Source organism: Nyctibius grandis, chromosome 11 (genome assembly GCF_013368605.1).
Source record: "Nyctibius grandis isolate bNycGra1 chromosome 11, bNycGra1.pri, whole genome shotgun sequence".
Taxonomy (NCBI): Eukaryota; Metazoa; Chordata; class Aves; order Nyctibiiformes; family Nyctibiidae; genus Nyctibius; species Nyctibius grandis.
In genome coordinates, this window is record NC_090668.1 from 6,240,792 (window position 1) to 6,259,411 (window position 18,620).

Below are 18,620 nucleotides of genomic sequence, written 5' to 3' on the forward strand. Positions count from 1 at the left end.
CAAGACAAGGGCCAAACCCCTCCAGCAAGGGTCAGATTCTACAGATGAGGAAAGAGACCATACTGACAACCCCAACTCAAAGTCAGTGCAGGTCCCTGATCCAACCCAGAACTAACCTTTTAATTTGAAGGAGGACTAATTTGCTTTTAGCTCCTTGAGCAGACAAGGGAAGGGATGGAACAGTGGTTTAGGTGACCCAAACTCCAGCTAGGCACCTTGTGCCAAAGAGATCCCAGGGCAAGGTGACATCTATCAAAGGGCACCCAGCTGAGGGTCTCCAGGGTGCTGGATGACACCCAAAGATACAGCAGGTTCCACAAGACACCACTTTCCTCTGTCACCCACAAGCAAGAGAGCTGCCCAAGCTCCCCCAGAGCAGGACAAGAGGTTGCAGCAGTCCTCCTACCCCTTGCAAAACCAGCTCAAGAGGTGGCCATGCTGCGAGCAAGGCCCAGCTCCTCACAGGTCTCAGTTCTCCCCGAATCCAGCATCCCAAGATATTCAGTTCCCACCACTGCCTAAAGTGGGAACCTCTCCCAGCTACTAGGGAGCAACAGGTCTTGGGTTTGGGGGCAGGAACATTACAGCTACTCTGCTAAGAAGAGCCCACATTTCACAGCCATGGAAGGAAAAAGCAAACGTGACTCAGGCGTGTCAGAAAGCCCCTTTGTGGAGTGGGGGAAGTGGGGGCAGAAATTCCAGTCCCTGCCCCAAGGACTGTTTATACATTTCAACCAAGGCTTGTTACATACAACTATGTGTAAACAGTCCTTGGGGCAGGGACTGGAATTCCTGCCTCTGCCTGTCCCAGGAAAAGCCCAACCCACCGACCCTTGAGTTGTGCTCCCTTCCTCACCCAGCAAAGCTTGATTTCTCTCCCAGAAGCAGCTTCAGGGTAGAGGAGAGTGGTCCAAGTTTTACAAAACCCTTAGTTCCCCTTGGCTTATTGAGTAAAGAGTTACCAATATGGAGCAGACTCAAGTAGCTCCATAGAAAGGTAAAATGATTTGAGGCTAAACACAACTCCATGCTTCTAGAAACAAGACAATATCTGGATGGTGGGTTTTTTTTTGCATCAGGTCCCCAGCTAGGTGCTCTGGGAGACATTCATGGGGGTGTGAGGCTGTACAAAGCTCTGCTGAGGACAGGACTTCAGGAGAACAAGACCCAAACTGGGTACAAAGAAGCACAGTTAAAGTTAGCATGAAGATTTAGTTAGCTCAGTCTCTCTAGAAAGACTTCTCCACTCCCTCCACCAAGCCTCTCACAGTCCTTCAATTTATTTTTTATTGGTCAAACTATAAGAGTCAAAACCAGTGACTCAAACAGGGTTGCTGGGTTTCCGGCAGACAGTCAGAGCTCCTAGAACAGCAAGGATCAGGATGACCAAACCAGCAACTTCAGCCAGCCCCAATACCATCCACAAGTGACCTGCATCTAGGAAGGAGAAGTAAGGAGGTGGTTATGGCCAGAGCCAGGACCTGCCACACAAACCAGCCCCCTTCCCTGGGTTTGCCCTACCTTGTGAAGGCTTCCTCCTAACTGTGTGATCCTGCCAGCTGTGGATGAAGAGAGGTCCAACCACAACATCTGCTTCTTTCACTAAGGGATCTGAAAAGGAGGCCCTTTGAGCACTCAAACACATTTGAACACCTAGCTCTCCCAAGCCTTGGATTAGCACTTAGGAGTCAATAGGTAGTGAGGCAGCTCCAGCCACCCAGCTCTGAGCTAGTTGCCACCATGGTGACAAAGCCCAAGAGGCAAACTGAGACCTACCAAGCTCAGAGGGCAGTTCTCTCCGGGCACGTCCTCCTTGCCATCGGGAAGGAGCGTGGAACCTCCTGGAGTGCCCAGCCAAGCCACAGCTCCTCATCTCGCAGCAGGAGCAGACATCCCGGGTGCCTTCCACTGGAGCCCAGCTAGAAGAGAGCCTAGTGAGCAGCCCACCCTATGGTAGGAATCCCTCACATGCTTTGGGGTCTCCTAGGAGAGACCAACACCATCCCACCCACATGGCCAACCCCACCTTCCTGGAAGGTGACACATAGATGAGAAGCCTAAGCTCTTCACCTTTGGGCAAGCTGCTGTTCCAACTACTCACAGGTTGCTGGCTTTATTGAAGGAGCAAGCCTTGTTCAGAGCATCAGGAGCCTGGTCAGCCAGGGAGACCTTCAGGTGGCAGGTGATGTAGATCTGGGGCAGCCAGGCAGAGCAGAGGGGTTAGGCTGTTGTTTGCCTTTATGTCTTTCCCATGCACCATGAAGTCAGTCTCCAATGGAACCACCATCTCCCCAGGGCAGCTCAACCCCACCCTGCTTCCTTCAAGCCACTTAAGGGTTCAGCTATTGAAGCCCATCAGAAGGGCTTGCCTTGACCAGTATCAGAACTGGTCTCCAAGGAAGATGCTTAACTCAGAGGGCCACAATCCAAAAGCAGTAATACAAGGTGACCTCAATCATACATCGCTATGAGGCAGTTGCCTTGGGAATGTAGTTCCAGACAAAGCCACGTTGACTTTCTTAATGGAATGAGGCTGTACCCCATCTAGACAAGGGACTTCACTTTAGGAAGGACTTACCAGATTGCTGGAGTCTCCTGCAAACTTGAATGCATCTACTGCAAACTGAAGCACATCTTGCCTGGGTCTTGGGGATATAAAAGTTGAGGTGGCATCATCCAGTTGCCCATCCACCAGGCACCTAGGCACAAAAGCAAGGGCCAGCAGGATCCCATTGTCAAGTATATCCCTAACGCGCAGAAAGGCATCTCTAAATAAGGGCACGGCCAGCTCTTACCCACTGAAGTCAATAAAAGCATACTGGGGAGAACTCTTCCTGTCTGGGGTCAGGGTGGCCACACAGTTGTCCACAAAGAGCCTCAGAGGTGCATGGTTCTCTGTGTTGACACCAGCCTGGAAGTGGAGGACCTCTCCCAGTTGAAATATGGTGGAAACTCTCTCGGTACTCCAGTCATCTGGAAGGAGGGAGGTCACCAGGCACTCATGAATGGGAAGCCAGCTGGCTCCTTGTGCTTCATTGCTTTCACCCAAGGACACCTCAACAGGCACAAGGCCCTGGGTACTCACCAAAACGGTACCAAACTATCTCCAGGAGCACTGGGGCAGTACCAGCACCAGATATGCCATCATGGAAGCATGGCCATCTCAGAGGCCAGCTCAGGGTTCCCTGTACCAGAGGAGACCCTCACCCGAAACCTACCGTTCATGAGGCGCAGGGAGAAGGGCAGCTTCTCCTCAGAGGACAGGGTGGAGTGGAAGGGTGCCCACGTGGGCTTGACACCGTTGCTGCTCACATTGTCCCTCCTGGGGAGAGATGCCAATAGTTAAAGGCTCTGTGGCAGCAGAAGGGCTTGCTTAGTACTCATCTGCATCGGCTCACCTTGGGTAGTGGCACTCAATAGGAACCACAGCAGGGCTGGTGCGGACAATGACAGGGTTGCCAGCAGGAGCTGGCTTGTAATTTAAGCTCGTGCTGTAGACTAGAGCATCAGGGGTCACCTGGGGGAAGACAAGACACATTATCTAGTCATTAAGAGCCCTGTTCCTCGCCCCCACACACAGAGAAACACATTTAAGCCTGGAGACTCAGTGCTGAGATGTTTCTTCTGGACATCAGCCAGTAGCATTTGTGCTGGAGGCAGCAGAGTGGCACTCATCCTGCTGCAGGGGTGCTCTGGGCTGAGAAGCTGCTCCAGTCTGTCCTAGGAGAGCCTACGGTCAGCAGCAGAGCTGGATACAGAGCTGCTCAAGCTGATTCTTATTTTTTTTTTCTAGTTTCCATGCCCCAGAGCAACAGACAGGAAGGTTTGTCCCCCAGGGTGGGGGGTGACTTCTGCTCAGGGGGATTTAATGAAGATATCTGCAGGGGTACCTGCTCAGCCTGGTGGCCCCAAGCATCCTCCCAGGGGAAAGAGACCACTTCCAATTCAAATTTTCTGTAAAGTAGCTTCATGAGTAGCACCCAAGGTAGCAGCAGTAAGCAACACCCAAGGTGCTACTCCTAAGGTAGGCACCCACTGCTGGCTTGCTGCAGCAGCTCCCAGCACCAGGTCATCTGGGCTCCACCCTGGAGGTGGCAGCAACAGCATAAATAGTCCTGGGAAATTTAGATGATTGTATTCATCAGGAAAAACCTAATTTCTCTGCCTCTTGCACACCCTTCCCTGCTCATTCAATCCCAGATCTAGCCCCTGGACCAGACTTCTGCTGCTCTTGAAAAGCAGGCTGAGATGTTCAGCCTCTAGGAAAGGCTTTGGAGCATTTCCCTGAGCCCATCTACACCACAACCCCCTGCCAGTCTCAGCATCCCAAGGCACCAAGGTGCAAGCCAAGAGGCAGACCCCCACCCTAGGGCGCCAGCCCCCCCAGCCTTACCCTGAGCGTGCTGCCACACTCATGCAGCCCAGCCATGAAGGTCACCGTGGTCTCAGCAGCACTCCAGACTGCAGGCAGGCAGCCAGCCGAGCCCAGGGTCAGCTCTGCAGCCCTCACCAGGCGCCCCGTGCCAAAGAGGTCCCTGTGCACCGTGACCACCACCTGTGCCTCCTGGCACCGCACGGTCACGGGGTGCAGCGGGGCAGCAGCCTGGAGCTGGGAAACATCCACCCACGCCCAGGGAGAGGGCTGGGAGAAGGCACGAGACTGCCCCAAGGAAGGATCCCCTCTGTACCTCCATAGTTCTGCCTCCCCTCTAATGAAGTCCCAGGGGTTGTAAGCAACCACCTCCCCAAAAACCCAGCAGAAAAGAGCAAACCCCAGGCTGCTTCCAGGCCTCATCTTGCCTACCAGGGTCCAGCACAAAGAGCAACTGCTGCCCAGGGACCTTTTATAGCCCACACCATCCACAGCCACTCCCACTTCAGGTGATGCTCGGCACACCTCCCATAAGGGCAACTGGCAACAGCTGAGAGCACCCAGTTCCCTGGGGAACCCATCCTGGTGGGCTCTAATAAGCTAATGAGGTTCTGCCCCCAGGTGACATGTTGAGTTTGCCATGCAGCCAACCACAGTTTTTTCCCCCATTTTTTTGCTACCAACCAGCTCTGTGAGATCCACAGAGATGTGTCCCACCTCCAGACCATGTGTCCCACCTCCAGACCATGGAGCCCTTGTGTAGCAGGGTGACTGGGGAATGAGGGTGACACTTTCCCAAGGCAAACCCACTCTTCAGCTACCCAAACTTGTCCCTGTCCCAGCTCCTTCAAGGTGGTGATGATCCCCATGGAGCTGCTCGTGTCAAGGGCAACTGAGGATTTCCAGGATGTGAAGGACTCATGGCTGGCTCTTCTCTACAGAGCAAAAGTTGACTTCTTTGGAGGAAGGAGGGGAAATTTAAATGGAATTAGGTAGAAGAATAAAAGGAAAAGTGGGGATTGTGGAGGAGATGCCCATCCATTGCCCTGAACTGCATCCCTGCTCTTGCAGGACCATACTCCACATGGTGGAGTCCACACTGATGCTGCCACTCATATCTCCTTGTGTTTTCTTGTGCTTCCTGGGATTTTAGCAAAAGGGAGGAAAATGCTTGTGCACACGTGGCTGTTTAACTGTTTCCTGAAGAAACTTGTCCCCTGGAGACACCGGCTTCCTGGGCAGGACCGGCACTGAAATGAGTGGTAGTAAAATAACGAATAGAATAATCTTTATCAGGAATAATATTAGAGCTATTATGTATTAGAAATAATAATTATTTCTAATAATTGTTATAATTATTAGACCTGGGGCATAATGGTCCCCATGGTGTCTGGACAGTCCATCCCTTCCTGGGATGATTGAGCATCAGGTTGTCCCCTCCGTGGTCCCCAGAGGGAGGGGACCGGGGTGGGTTGACCCATCTGAATCACCCTGCAAGCCTCCTCCTGCCTGGTTAGAGGCCAGAAATCAGGAGGAAAAGCAGTTTGTGTGTTGAAGTGACACCAGGGAGGAGCACGGCTTTGGACCCGAGTCCTTGTATGGGGTTTTAGGGACAACACAAGGATGTTTGCTTTGCCCCTGCCTCTGGGTGAACGTTGGTGTGCTCATTGCTTTGCTCACACACGCAGGTGAGGACCAGGTGAGATGCCCACGAGTTTTGGGCGATAGCTGTGGCTGAATGAGGCTGTTTTGGCACGATCCAAACTGGATAGCTGCCGGCGGGCAGGACAGCTATGCACCATCGGAAGGGAAATGACTTGGCTTGTTCCCACAGGGAGCAGGCTGATGGGCTTTCTCAGCACCTCCCCGAGCAAACAGGACCTCTCAGTGCTCTCTTGCTTGTCCTCAAGCCAATGCCTGTCTTGGGGATAGCTGCATGTCTCATGTACATGGGTCATCCCATGCTCATCGTGCTCATCTCAGCTGCCTCCTGGGCTCAAGGGGCCATCACGCTGCAAAGCACCCATCATCATAGCACCCACCACCCTGCACACCTGCCTTTTTGAGCGGGTGGATATTGTGGGAACGGGGAACAAGAAGAAATAATTTGCAATGCACAAAAAATTAGGAAAATGATTTATTTCTTCTGCATCTGCATCAGGAGCCAAAGAGCAATGAGGTGCATCCCCTGATCAAGCAATTCCCTGGCTGTCTTTGAGCTTGGAAAGCATGGAGGGAGGTAGGAAAACCATACCCCTGTGTGCCCACTTAGGAGGTTCACATCCCAAGCTAGAGGGGTCGGACCCTGCTGACCAAAGGAGGATTTTCAGTTCTTCCCACGGCCATGTCCCACACAGCAGCTCATGGGAACAGAACACCTCTGCCCAACCTCCCTCCTAGCGACGACCACCATCCTTGGTCCTTCTAAACCAGTTTCCCCACCTCCTGTTTCTCCAGCTGGCTTCAGATCCCGAGTTATTGCCATGCAGTGGTGAGGGCTCGTTCGCGGGGGAGATGCTGCCTGCCCAAACCCAGTAAAAGACCAACACACCGTTCATCCCAAGAGGATTTATTGGCATAGCAAGGTGAGATGGAGAGCCTGGTCTCCATAAGGACTTTTAAAGGGTTTACCAAGCAGCCGCAGGCCTTGGCAAACGTTCTGGTTTGTAGACCCTCACTTCTTCTTCCGCTTTCGAAGTTTGGTGCTGGGCTTCCCACCACGCTTGCCCCTGGTGAGGTGCCTTGATTCGGGGCATTCCCCCTCGGAGGCTGGGCTGGAGGGGTCCAAGCATGCTGGGCTGGCAGAGGGGGTGGCAGGAGGGGGTCTGCTGGGGGAAGGGGCTGCGGCAGCCTCTGGGACTGGTGGTTCATGCTTCTGCGGGGTGCTGGGAGGGAATAACTCCAGCGTGTTGGAGGGCAGCAATAGCCAGTCCATATCTGCGGCAGGGGGGTCCTGTGGGCCGGCCACGGGCTGCAGTAAGGATCCCACAGCAGAGGCGATGGTGGCCAGGGAGCGGGACATGGTCCGGATCTCTCGGGTCACGGACAGCAGGTGCCTGTTTGCCCTGTGCTGAGCTTGCAGCAGGTGACTGCCCATCTTCAGGAGCTTATCCGCCTGCTGCACGTTGGACCTGGCCCAGCCACTGAAATCTTCCTGCAAGGAGGCCAGAGAGTCCTGGATGCTCCTGGCAGGAGGTGCAGCGTCCCCATGGGTTGGCCTTGAGTCTTCCTCTGCTTCTTCACCCCTCTGCATCAGAAGGGTTGGAGGTATGGGTTGGGTGGGGGACACATCCCCTTCCTGGTCTGGACACACGTGTCCTCCGCCGCCGGAGGGGTCGGACACGGGGGCACAGCACTGGTGGTGGGCAGGCAGCCCCATGGGGAGACCTCCATGCAGTTGGCAATCCTCCCCAGCAGGCTCGAGGTTGAGGATCGGGATGGTCTCGTCTTCGGATGGGGAGTCGTGCTGAGGAGCGGAGGTACCTGTTGTGGGGAGAGGGGCTGAAGGGAGGAGGAGGAGAGAATCAGGGGTCAGAGGGTCCTCCCAGCCTGCCTGGGTGGGGTGGAGAGGGGAGACAGGGACGATGCCTACCATGCGATGGAGATGCAAAGAGTGGGGTGGAAGGCAGCTTGTCCCCAGGAGACCCCAAGCTCCATCCAGGACATCACCCCTGGGCTCTTCTATGGACCATCCATAGCCCATGAGCTTGCCCTGGGGAGCTCAGTGGTGGACGCCCAGAGGGCCAAGGAGGACACTGGTCATAGCCCAGGTCTGAAGACAGCAGCAGGGGGAGGGAGCAGAAGACCCCACAAAGTCTATTCCTCCCATTGCTTTTTTTCCCCCCCATTTTCTGGAAGGATGCTACCACCTTCTGACCAAACCTGGATCCTTCAGCACACCAGCCCTGCACACACCATGGATGCCAAGGCCTACACCATTCCCAAACCACCAGCACCTCTGCCACAGCACTGCTGCAGAAGAGCTGGGGGAAGACCTGGGCAAACCCAGCAGCGGTCACAGATCTCTGGCCATCCCAGTCGGGAAGTGCTCCCAGGGAACTTTTTGCCTTCCCGGTTCGATACGCGATCCCAAGGTGGTAATCAACAACCCGAAAGGGGAATTGCCCCAGATGGTTGTGGACAAAGGTTGAGCAAAGACAAAGTGGCTGGAGATCTGAGGAGCAGGAGTGGTCAGTGGGCAGCAGCACACTAAGGCCTGGAGGATGGTTATGACCCTGAGGGACCTGCACATGTCACCAGCACAAACATTTCTCAGAGAGGATGCAGAGTTGATCCAACCCTTCCAGCTACTTCCTCCTTGCCAACACCAGCCTCTGCGAGCCCCTGCTCTACGCGCCCTGTCTCCAGGTGCCACTCACCTCCCTTGCCCTTCAACCCACAACATGGCTCCATCCCAAGCGATTCACCATGTTCCCTCCCAGTACAATCGCGTTTGGGGGACTGCCGTACTCCACAAGGGCAAGAGATAAGTGTTGCTTTGGAAGTGATGGATGCAACAACTGCTTCTCGTCCTTGGGGGAGGTTGGAGTGCGCCCACCGCATGAGCAAAGGCTGGAGGCACAGATCCATCAAGTCACCAGGTGGAAGGAGACTTGAAACCCATGGAGAATAAGGTCTAACCAGGCATTATAACCTTCAACCCTGCTTTCAATCCCCCCCTCCCCAGCCCTCCTGGCCAAGTGCCTTCTCACCTGGATGCCCCGTGACGCGCTCCACCAGTGCCTGCAGCCTGGCTCTGCACTCCGCAAAGTTCCTGGGCTGTGCTTGGTCATCGGCCACCACCAACCGCAGCCGCTGCAGCTCCTCCAGCGACTCCTTGATGAAGGGCTGCATGTCCATCACCTCCTGCTCCGTGGCGTAGAGGCCCATCTTCTCCACCAGCCGCTCGCCTGCCTCCATCCGCCGCAGCACCCCCTCCACGTGCTGCAGCTCCCTCGCCAGCTCCCGCCGGCCCTGCTCCTGCCGCGCCTCCACCAGCCCCAGCAGCTCCTCTTCCTCGCGCCGGATCAGCTGCACCAGCTGCTCTGCGCGCTGCCGGACCAGCTCCCGCATCTCCCGCTGCGCCCGCTCCAGCCGCACGGCCTCATTCTGCAGCACCGTGTAGGTGGCCTCGAAGCCGCTTCTCTTCTGCTTCAGGTCCTGGTTGATGGTGCTGAGCTCCTCCTGCCTGCGCTGGGTCTCGCTGCGGATGTCGCAGAACGGGGCGTGCTGGCTGTCCAGCAGCGCGCAGATGCAGCACATGGGCTTGCAGCACTTCTTGCAGTAGACGCTATGAGGCCAAGCACAAGCAGAGCAGTAACTCAGACCACGCCCTTTGCAATTCATTCATTTATCAAATTGCAAAGTCATTCGTGCATTGAATTTAAGTCACCACCAAGTTCGGGCCAGGCATTTGGTTTTATACTCTCCCAATTGCAAAAAAATACATTGGTTCACTATCTCCACAGGGTTTCTGCTCCTCTGCTGGCCTGGCTGAAGTCACTGTGGTGATGGTGCAAGCATTATGGTGGACATTCATCCACGCACTACAAGGGCAGTGAAGAAATGAGCTCTCTGCCCTTCCACGAGCGCTTATTGGGGTTATGTATAAGAATATAAGACCTAAGAGCATCTTATCTCCATAAGATGCCTAAAGCAAGAATATAAGAAGTGGGGAGTGGAGATCATCATCCATCCTTCATATAAGTCCTGGTAGCCTTGGCAAGAGGTAGGCTAGGGACATGCTGAGGCAGCGGTTGCATCTGGGCCATCATGGCTAGCACCAGTGCTGGCCTCCACGGATGCTCTAGCCCCTTCCCCTCTCACTCAGACTTTCCCTTGAGGGCATTTAAAACTTGTCCTGCACTGCACCCATGCTATTCCCCAAATGCTCTCCAAGCTGGTCTAGCACCATCAGCAAAACATACCCTTCTCTGCTGTCCATCATGGCAGCTGAAGCAACAGGCCTTCTTCTTGCTGAGCTCCATCAACCTCACCCTCCTTACCCTAGCAAGGAGCACCCCACACACTCCTCTCCCTTTGTCTACCCTGTCCCCACTCTCCCATCATCAGCTCAAACCTGGCTTCATCCAAACCCTCCGTCCATGCCCCGGAGCCCATCATTCACTACTTCCCACCCATCTTCTCCATGACATGGTGGCTATCAGGGCAGCAGAGGGACAGGGACACCCTGCTCAGTCCCATCATGGACTAGCCCAAAGAGATTTGTGACAAGAAACCACCCAGATGGGGACAGACCTCCTTCGACCTACCTTACAGTCTCGTTCTTGTGGGTTGGGTTGGCGCAGGACAAGTTACCGGTCCTCCTGGTGACCTCGAGGAAGTCCTCAGCAGACCCTGCCCTGATGTCCATCACCTTATTGGCTTTGTGCCTCTCCCTCTTTAGGTACTGCTGGTGGGCCTCGAAGCACTTGGTGCAGAGGAACTCCTCGCACTCGGAGCACCAGAACTCGCTGGCTTTCTTGCAGTTGTCGCAGAACAAGTCAATTCCATCAACGATCTTCTTGTAAACCTTGAGCCTGGCCTGCAGGTTGGTGAAGAGCAGGTTGTCCATGTCGCGGATGCTGCTGGCCTGCGGGATGACCGTCCGGCACACGGGGCACTGCCCAATGAGCTTGTTCTTGTTCAGGCAGTCGAGGCACAAGGTGTGGAGGCAGGTGAGGAGCTTGAGGTTGGGCGATTCCTGTTGGCAGCCCTCGCAGAGGATGAACTGGAAGTCAGCTTCTAGGAGCTTGGGGAGGTAGGGAGAGAGGAAGAGGAATGAGAGCTGGGGTGTGTTTTTAAGAGCTTCTGAAACCACATCTTGGAGGGGGGGAGGTGACCTGCAAACTGCACTTGGAGCCACCAGTGAGCAACCACTTCCCACCAGTGATGCCCAGGCCCTGTAAGCTGTCTGGAGATGGCCTGTGCACCGTGGCAGGGTTGGATGGACAGGGCCCTGCTGAGGGCTTCTTCTCCCTCTAGCAAAGAGGGAATGGGATGGTCCCCCCGTCTATGGGGCTGGGGTGGGGGGGTGCAGAGGGGCAGCACAGAGGATGGGGGCACAGAGGAAGTATCCAAAGACCCCTGGATGACACTCTGGCAGGGTGGGGACCATCCTCCCATCCATCCCCCTCCCGCCCCCACTTCGCTCAGCCCATCCCTCTGGCCTCCTGCCTCCCTCCTTCCCCCATCTGTGCCTTCGCAGGGCTGGGGGGGGGGGCTGCATTGGGGACCAGCCCCCCCTCTCCCCACCAACCACCAAACCAGAGAGGGGGGGAACACCCCACAACTCTTATCCTCACCTCTTAGGGCCGGGGACTTTCTGGTGGCCGGGACACCCCCCCCACCCCCGCCAAGCCCCCTGCCCGCCGGAGCCCACCGCCCGCATCCCCCCAACCCTCCATCCATCCATCCATCCATCCATCCATCCATCCATCCCTGGAGCAGCCGGCGCTCACCTGGGGGCCGGGGCTGGAGGTGGCCATGGCGGGGCGGGCAAGGCGGGCAGCCCCACCGCTGCCTGTACTTTCGGTTTCTCCTGCTCTCCAGATAACTCCTCCTCCGTGGAGGGAGGAGGGAAGCTGCAGAGCCCGCTGGGGTTGCAGGGCTGCACCATGGGGACCACCACGGAACGGGGACCACCACGGAATGGGGACCACCACGGAATGTATGGGGACCACCAGGAGGACTTGGGGTTCACCTAGCCTGGCATCGCCAAAGGGAGAGGGCAGGGCCGGGCACTGCTGTAACCACCCCTCAGGGATTTTGATGCCTATAGGGTCTCCAGAGCTTGGCCCAGGCTGGTGCCACCCATCCCAGAGAAGCTGTGGCTGCCCCCTCCCTGGCAATGTTCAAGGCCAGGTTGGATGGGGCTTGGAGCAACCTGGTCTAGAGGAAGGTGTCCCTGCCCATGGCAGGGGGGTTGGAACTGGGTGGTCTTTAAGGTCCCTTCCAACCCAAACCATTCTGTGCTTCTATGATCCCCAAGGCCTTGAAGAAGATATTTAGGAGGTGATTTGGCCTAGTTGCACCCATGAAACATTTCAGTTTTGGAAACATTTTAATGGGCAAGCAGCCCCTTGCACGGGCAGGACAGGCCAGCAAGACCAAACAGGCTTGTTACACAGGTCTAGCAAAACATCCTGAGGGCTGGTAAAGCTGCCTGGAGCTCCCAGACGTTTTAACCCCTGGGGTGCTGGGTGCTGTTGGGGAGCTGAGCATCCCTGGAGAGGCCATGCCGCACACTGACAACTCTTCCTCGTCCTGCCAGGACTTCAGGTGTTCATCACGACCGTATGGTGAGATGGAGTCACATCACACAACCTTCTTGAGTGGCGGCAGCTCCCACACCCTGGCCAGCACCTGGCCTTTTTACACAGCACCCTGAGGTGCCTTGGGGAAACTGAGGCACCGAGAAGTCATCAGCCCATCGCTGCCCAAGGGCAAGACTGCAGACCAGGTTTATTGTCCATGGAGAGCTGATAAGGAAGCTTACAAAATAAATAAATATCTATATACGCCTATATACAGCCCACACGCCCCCACGGACAGGCCTCACAGCACGCATGCAGAAGCACTTTGAAGCACAAATCAGAGCAATGACTTACTACAAACCTCTGCGTTGGGAAGCCTCAGGTACCTCCAGGCAGCTCGTTCCCCAAGTCGCCACCTCTTCTCGTTCCCATAAATGCCAGTATCCCATTAGCAGTGCCGCGCTGGACCCCAGCTCCAGCCCGCCAGTGGCATCCCAGCCTGGTCCAGCCAGCCCTCGTGCCCCGCTTCAGCTGCCCACCCCACCCCATGACCACCGTCTTCGGCCACAGTGTCCCCAAGCTCTTCTCCATCCAATCTGCTCAGCTCATGCCCCTTCCAGTCTGAGATGCCCAGAGCTCACTGCAGGGGTACCAGGACATCGGTCTGTGCCCTGGTGGCATATTGGCCAAGCGACCTCGAAGCAGGCTGGGTTTCCCAAGCATGGGCTGGGGTGCCAACTGGTTCCCATCCAGTAACACTGTAGGCAGAGGGTGGGCAGTGGAGGTAAAGCCAAGGACAAGGACAGGCAATGGAGCTCAGCCTCAGTTTCCCTGCTCAGGTCTTCACCCAACTCCTGCAGCCTTCACAGGAAGGACAGCAGGAGCAACATGAGGGCAAGGACCCCACCACGCAGCACCCCTATACGTCCCCCCCTGCTTTCACACACCTACAAAGACACATGCACACAGACACGCACCCACACGCATGCTCTATCTATGTTGCTTCATCGCCTTGACGAGCTCCTCCAGCTTCAGGGCAAGGTGCAGGTCGCCTTTCACCTGCAGCCTCCCGCTCATGTAGGCACTCAAGGGGCGCAGGTTGCCCATGAAGAGGTCCTGCAGGTCTTTCTCTGCCACCTCCAGAATGACGTCGGGGCTGCCCTCAGGCACGCCGCAGCCAGCTCGCCCACTGCCTGTAGGACACAATGGGTGGGAGAAGGAGAACCAGTGAGTTTCAGCATCCAGCCTTGCCTGCTGGTGTTTCCCCCCACTGTTTCATAAGGATTGAGTCAGGTCTGATGACAGACAAGGAACGGGCAGGGGGATTTTGGAGACAGGAGTCCTTATTCCTTATGGAGAGAAATTTCTCTTGTGTTGCTCCACCAGTGTCCTGTCACAGTGGTCCACCTGCAAGTCCTGACCTACTTTTGCCATGCTGTGCTAGTTTTGGCAGGGATGGAGTTAATTTTCTTCATAGTAGCTAGTATGAGGCAATCACTTCAAACGTCCCCCCCCTTCCTCATTCTTGCCCCAGCTTTATATGCTGAGTGTGATGTCACATTGCGTGGATTATCCCTGTGGTCAGTTGGGGTCAGCTGTCCCAGCTGTGTCCCCTGCCAACTTCTTGTGCACCCCCAGCCTGCACGCTGGTGGGGTGGGGTGAGAAGCAGCAAAGGCCTTGACTGTGTAAGCTCTGCTCAGCAGTAACAAAAACATCTCTTCCTTATCAGCACCGTTTCCAACACAAATCCAAACCACAGCCCCATACCAGCAACTGTGAAGAGAATTAACTCTACCCCAGCCAAAACCAGCACACATGGCCACCAGGAGAACCATCAGCACCCACAGGGGAATGGAGTAGGGTGCTGGGAGGACAATTTCCAGCATGGCAGTGGCCCAAGGTGCTGCCCACACATGTCCCTCTGTCGCTACCTTTTTGGGCTGGTGGCATGCAAGAGCCAACAAATCTTGAGGTCTCTGAGCCATCCCACTTGGCCAGGCACAAGAAGATCCAGCTGCCAGTTTTCTATCCATACTTTCTTTCTGAAGGAAAATTCATGGGTTTAACCCAAAACAAATTATACTTCAGACTTTCAGAAAGCATGGACTCAAGGCCACGGTCGCCAAACTGCACTGCTCAGCTGATGGATCGTGTCATACCTTTCAAGGAGCTACCTTGGGCTTGGTTTGAGACCCCCTACCACCAAGCTCAGTGGGGTTCACAGCATGCAAAGGGGGCACAGGCACAAAACACCCTCCCGCCTCCAACAGAGCAACCCCGAAGAATAGCGACCTGAGGAGAGGTCTATGAAGTAGCTGCTCTGGGCGCCGCTGGGCAGGGCGATGTTGACCTGGTAGGATGCTCCCACCTGGCTGACCAGGGCCTCGGAGAGGATGGGCTCCACCGCCGAGAGCAGCTCGTCTGCACTGGGCTTCCTTCGGGCGCTGCTGGTGGCAGCGAGGAGGGGAGCAGTGGGAGGCTCCACCTCGTTCACTGTCTCCATGCTGCCTGCTGGGGACAACAGGACAGAAGTGGGTTGAGGGGACACCTTCAGGTGGTGAGCTTTGCTGGTCTGCATGGACCCACCAGAAAAGGTCTCCAGAGCAAAGAAACCCACTTATCCAGCAAGTTTCCAGCTAAGCAAGAAGAGGACAACATGGTTTTGCCAGTTCCTACTGCCTGCTCCTCTGTCTGCCATGGGTTACTCTTCCCCTGCTACCAGGGAGTGGAAAATCATCCCTGAAAGAAATAGCGAGAGGGTTTCTGGAAAAAAATCCATGTTGCCCTCAGATGTGACTCTCTCGGCAAGCTCAGGCTTGGGTTTGCCTGATGGAAATGCTGAGGTCTGAGTTGGTCTTGAGCCCAGGCTCCTGCAGATCTGCTTCTACCCTCCCCAGTCCCATCTCCAATGTCTTGTTAGAAAGGTCGTGTTGTGCCATGTGCCGTATGGAGCCGTGCCCGCAGCAGTCTTCTCTCCTCCTCCCTACCACCCTGTTTGTGCTGTGCTTGCAGGAGCGTGATATCTCTCAGACTTTGACTCCTCTGTTAAACAGCTAATGGACACAAAGGTCGTCGGACAGGAGGGACACCCCCCAGCAAAGAAGCAGTGACCCTGGGTTGGTTACCTGCCCCTGGAGCGCTGGTCCCGCTGCCTGCCAGAGCCAGGCTGTTGCTGAAGAAATGGGCAGCCAGCTGCTGAATGGTACCATCCAGCCCCTCCAGCCCCGGCATGGGTGGTGTGGTGGCCAGAGGGCCCATCAGGTTCTCCCGGGGTGGTTGCAGCACAGCCTCCATGTTCAGCTCCACCCGGTCCACCTCCAGACCCCAGGACTTGGTCATGTCATTAATCTCCAGCTGCAGAGCCAGGAAGAAAGGGAGAGGTGTTAGCAGCCCAGGCAGAGCTGGGTATAGCCATGGAGATCACCCACCACAGCACCCCCAACCTATGGGCATTCCCATAGCTTATACTTCTGCTACCCACCAGCTTTAAATGCAGGGTGTTGAACCAGGCTCCATAGCCCATCTCCTCCAAGCTGCCCACTCTCACGTTCAACCCTGCTTGCCCAGTTGCTCTCCTGGCTTGGAGGAGGTCAGGACAGGGAGGACAGCTCTGTCTTTTACCCCTTTCCGTGGCTCCCTCCCAGGCTGGCCCCTTTCCTCACTGTCCCCTGGGCACCGTGCCCTGGCATGGTGCTCCACCAGGAAGACTGACCTCCACACTACCCCAGAAACCCCAGAGATACCGTTATATCCCCCCAGCCTCCTTTTATATCCTCCCTTGTAGACATTCAAGCTCTTGGCCTGGCCCAAGTTGGCTGCAGGCACTAGTCATTGCCTTCTGCCACCGCCTTGTCCTGCTGCTCTCCCCAAAAGCCTTTTCCAGTTTGCAGCCCCCTCCAGACATTTTCCTGGTGCAGATATGGAGGTCAGATTGAAGCCTGCCAACAACATGTGAGCTTTTCCGTGTGGCCAAAGCCCTTCAAGGTAAGCCACAGAGCTCCAGAGACCCACAGGCTGAAGGTATCTGCTCCCCACTAATCACCACATCTTCCCAGCTCTCCACCTTGGCCAGGTCCAAGAGCCTGGACTTTCAGCAGCCACAGCTTTCCCTTACGGTTATTTCCACACCAAGAGGGTTTGAAGGGCCTGGGGGGCTCTGTGCAGGGCTGGGGCAGTCCTCACCAGCAGCTGCTCCCCGATCCTCAGCTTCTCCACCTGGATCTCACGGAGGCTCTTCTTCACCAAGGTCTTGGTCATGGCGTTCTGCGCCGTCATCCGGGTGGCCGCGATGAGGTCCTTCACCATCATGACGGACAACACGGGGTCCCACACCCGGAACTGGATGTCAGCACCCATAGAGATGACTGCCCCGTCCTTGGAGACCACCTGGGGCAGAGGGGAGTCAGGATCTCTCCCCTTCTCTGCCCCATTGCCCAACCCTTGTGCATAGAGCCTGGGAGCAAAGGCATTCACTTCTTTCCCAGCTGCCAACTGGCTCTAGATCTCTTTATTAAGAGGGTTATTAGGAATAAAATCAATCCAAATGATGAAGTTTGGGCTAGTCTGATTGGTGAGGCCAGTTTCCAGCACAGGGCTGTTATTGAAAGACATCTGGGAAGGATAGGGATTGATGTTTTTGAGATGTCTCCAGCCAGGAACTTGCATTGAACAAGGTGTGCAAAGTCAAGAGGAGCTTTTCAGCCACAGGCAGGGAAGGACTCTGGGTTCACAGCACCAGCCAAAACCCCCCTTGCCTCACTGTGAGGATGGAGGAACTGAAGGTTGGGTCAATGCATGGCACCAAGGGTCAGACCATCCCAAAATCCACCTGCTCTGGGTATTTAGAGATGTCTCTCCATCCTGCCCTGAGGCCCAAGGCAGCTCACCTTGCAGGGGGGTACGTTGAAAGCCCTCGTCCTCAGATCCACCCGCTGCCAGTGATCGATGAAGGGCAGCAGCAGGACCACGCCGGGTCCCTGCGGCGCCCGGATGCGGCCCAGGCGGAAGATGATCATTCGCTCGTAGGTGGGCACGATCTGAAACGGGGAAGTTTAGACCAGGGCAGAAGCAAAACCCTGGGTCCTGCGGTGCCAGGAGATATGGGACCAGGGGGCAGACAGGAATGGTCCCCCCCACAGAGGATGGGTTGTCATCCCACTCCTCACCTGCTTTCCTCCCTTACCTTCAAGGCAAACCATCCTGAGATGGGGAAGGTGACAACCATCAGCAAGAAGACCAAGGAGGTGATAACCCCGTGGCAGATCCAGGATAGCCAACCCTGGGAAGAATCTGCAGCGGGGTGAAAGGGGGATGTACCTGCTCCAAAACCCCCTTCCCTGCCCGTGAACCCCCACCTGAGCCTCTCCCCCCATGCACATGCACCCCAGGGAAGCCGGCGGTGAGGGGAGCACCCGGCCAGCGCGACACCCTACAGCGAAAGTGGCAATAAGGAGGAAGGCAGCAATTCACCTCTAAGGTCGGGACTCACCTGCAGTATTCCCAGCCGGCCCCAGAAGGTCTTCCTTGGATCCGAAGGAGAAGCAGCCCTTCTGGGCACCATAGACCCCAATGCTGGACTGCTGGAAGCGGTCAAAGTCTCCCAAGGGAAGGGCTTGGTATCCCGACCGGCTGAACATGGTGCTGGTGCCTTGCACAGGACCCTGCTCCTGATGCTTGGAGCCCTCTAAGCCCTGCTCCCCACTGCCATCGCAGCCACCTCTGTGGCCAGCGTGGCTTCTGCTTGCCCCTGACCTGATGCAACGTCCCTGCCTGGATGTGCGACCGGAGAGACGCCGGAGAAGAGCTGACAAGCCCCGCTGTTATCACGGAAGATGCTTGCTAGAAGAAATCAAACCCTCCAGGGGATTTCCTTGCTGGGGTCTCACCCAGGCTGGGGGTCTGGGGGCTTCGCATCCTTCTGGCCACCCTCTGGGTAGGAGCCAGGAGACAAAAGCTGCAGCCCCACAGCCGCCCTCCGCTTTGCACCCCCTTG

General features: G+C 56.0%; 3 protein-coding genes across 4 annotated transcripts; all 3 read right to left on the reverse strand.

Moving 5' to 3' along the window:
* Nucleotides 1-1,321: 1,321 nt before the first annotated feature.
* Nucleotides 1,322-4,795, reverse strand: LOC137668736 (zona pellucida sperm-binding protein 3-like). The gene is made up of 9 exons (XM_068410489.1): nt 4,394-4,795; nt 3,399-3,517; nt 3,219-3,322; nt 2,796-2,973; nt 2,579-2,699; nt 2,102-2,193; nt 1,777-1,919; nt 1,522-1,611; nt 1,322-1,437 (listed from the first exon to the last, which is right to left on the reverse strand). The coding sequence occupies exons 1-9, from the start codon at nt 4,793-4,795 to the stop codon at nt 1,322-1,324; spliced, it is 1,365 nt and encodes a 454-aa protein (XP_068266590.1).
* A 2,251-nt stretch (nt 4,796-7,046) lies between these two features.
* On the reverse strand, nt 7,047-11,906 carry LOC137668924 (protein PML-like). Its single transcript, XM_068410737.1, has 4 exons — nt 11,833-11,906; nt 10,645-11,123; nt 9,085-9,662; nt 7,047-7,873 (listed from the first exon to the last, which is right to left on the reverse strand). The coding sequence occupies exons 1-4, from the start codon at nt 11,857-11,859 to the stop codon at nt 7,047-7,049; spliced, it is 1,911 nt and encodes a 636-aa protein (XP_068266838.1). The 5' UTR covers nt 11,860-11,906.
* A 1,246-nt stretch (nt 11,907-13,152) lies between these two features.
* Nucleotides 13,153-18,358, reverse strand: STOML1 (stomatin like 1). Of its 2 annotated transcripts, none has more exons than XM_068410512.1 (7): nt 18,117-18,358; nt 17,811-17,917; nt 17,515-17,664; nt 16,811-17,014; nt 15,754-15,982; nt 14,921-15,136; nt 13,153-13,820 (listed from the first exon to the last, which is right to left on the reverse strand). In XM_068410512.1, the coding sequence occupies exons 1-7, from the start codon at nt 18,262-18,264 to the stop codon at nt 13,618-13,620; spliced, it is 1,257 nt and encodes a 418-aa protein (XP_068266613.1). In that variant the 5' UTR covers nt 18,265-18,358; the 3' UTR covers nt 13,153-13,617. The 2 variants fall into 2 exon arrangements, with proteins under 2 accessions (XP_068266613.1, XP_068266612.1); XM_068410511.1 differs by having other exon boundaries at nt 14,921-15,139.
* Between the last annotated feature and the right edge of the window lie 262 nt (nt 18,359-18,620).

Coding starts and splice junctions, on each gene's coding strand:
- LOC137668736 (XM_068410489.1), bottom strand. CDS start 4,795: ATGAGGCCTGGAAGCAGCCTGGGGTTTGCTCTTTTCTGCTGGGTTTTT. Junction 3,518..4,393: donor AGTGTGGCAGCACGCTCAGG/GTAAGGCTGGGG, acceptor GTCTTCCCCCAG/GTGACCCCTGATGCTCTAGT. Junction 2,700..2,795: donor GCTTTTATTGACTTCAGTGG/GTAAGAGCTGGC, acceptor TTTTGTGCCTAG/GTGCCTGGTGGATGGGCAAC.
- LOC137668924 (XM_068410737.1), bottom strand. CDS start 11,859: ATGGCCACCTCCAGCCCCGGCCCCCAG. Junction 11,124..11,832: donor CCTCCAGCCCCGGCCCCCAG/GTGAGCGCCGGC, acceptor TACCTCCCCAAG/CTCCTAGAAGCTGACTTCCA. Junction 7,874..9,084: donor GCGCGTCACGGGGCATCCAG/GTGAGAAGGCAC, acceptor TCCTCCCTTCAG/CCCCTCTCCCCACAACAGGT.
- STOML1 (XM_068410511.1), bottom strand. CDS start 18,264: ATGTTCAGCCGGTCGGGATACCAAGCCCTTCCCTTGGGAGACTTTGAC. Junction 17,918..18,116: donor GCCGGCTGGGAATACTGCAG/GTGAGTCCCGAC, acceptor ACCCCGCTGCAG/ATTCTTCCCAGGGTTGGCTA. Junction 13,821..14,920: donor CTTCATAGACCTCTCCTCAG/GTCGCTATTCTT, acceptor TGTGTCCTACAG/GCAGTGGGCGAGCTGGCTGC.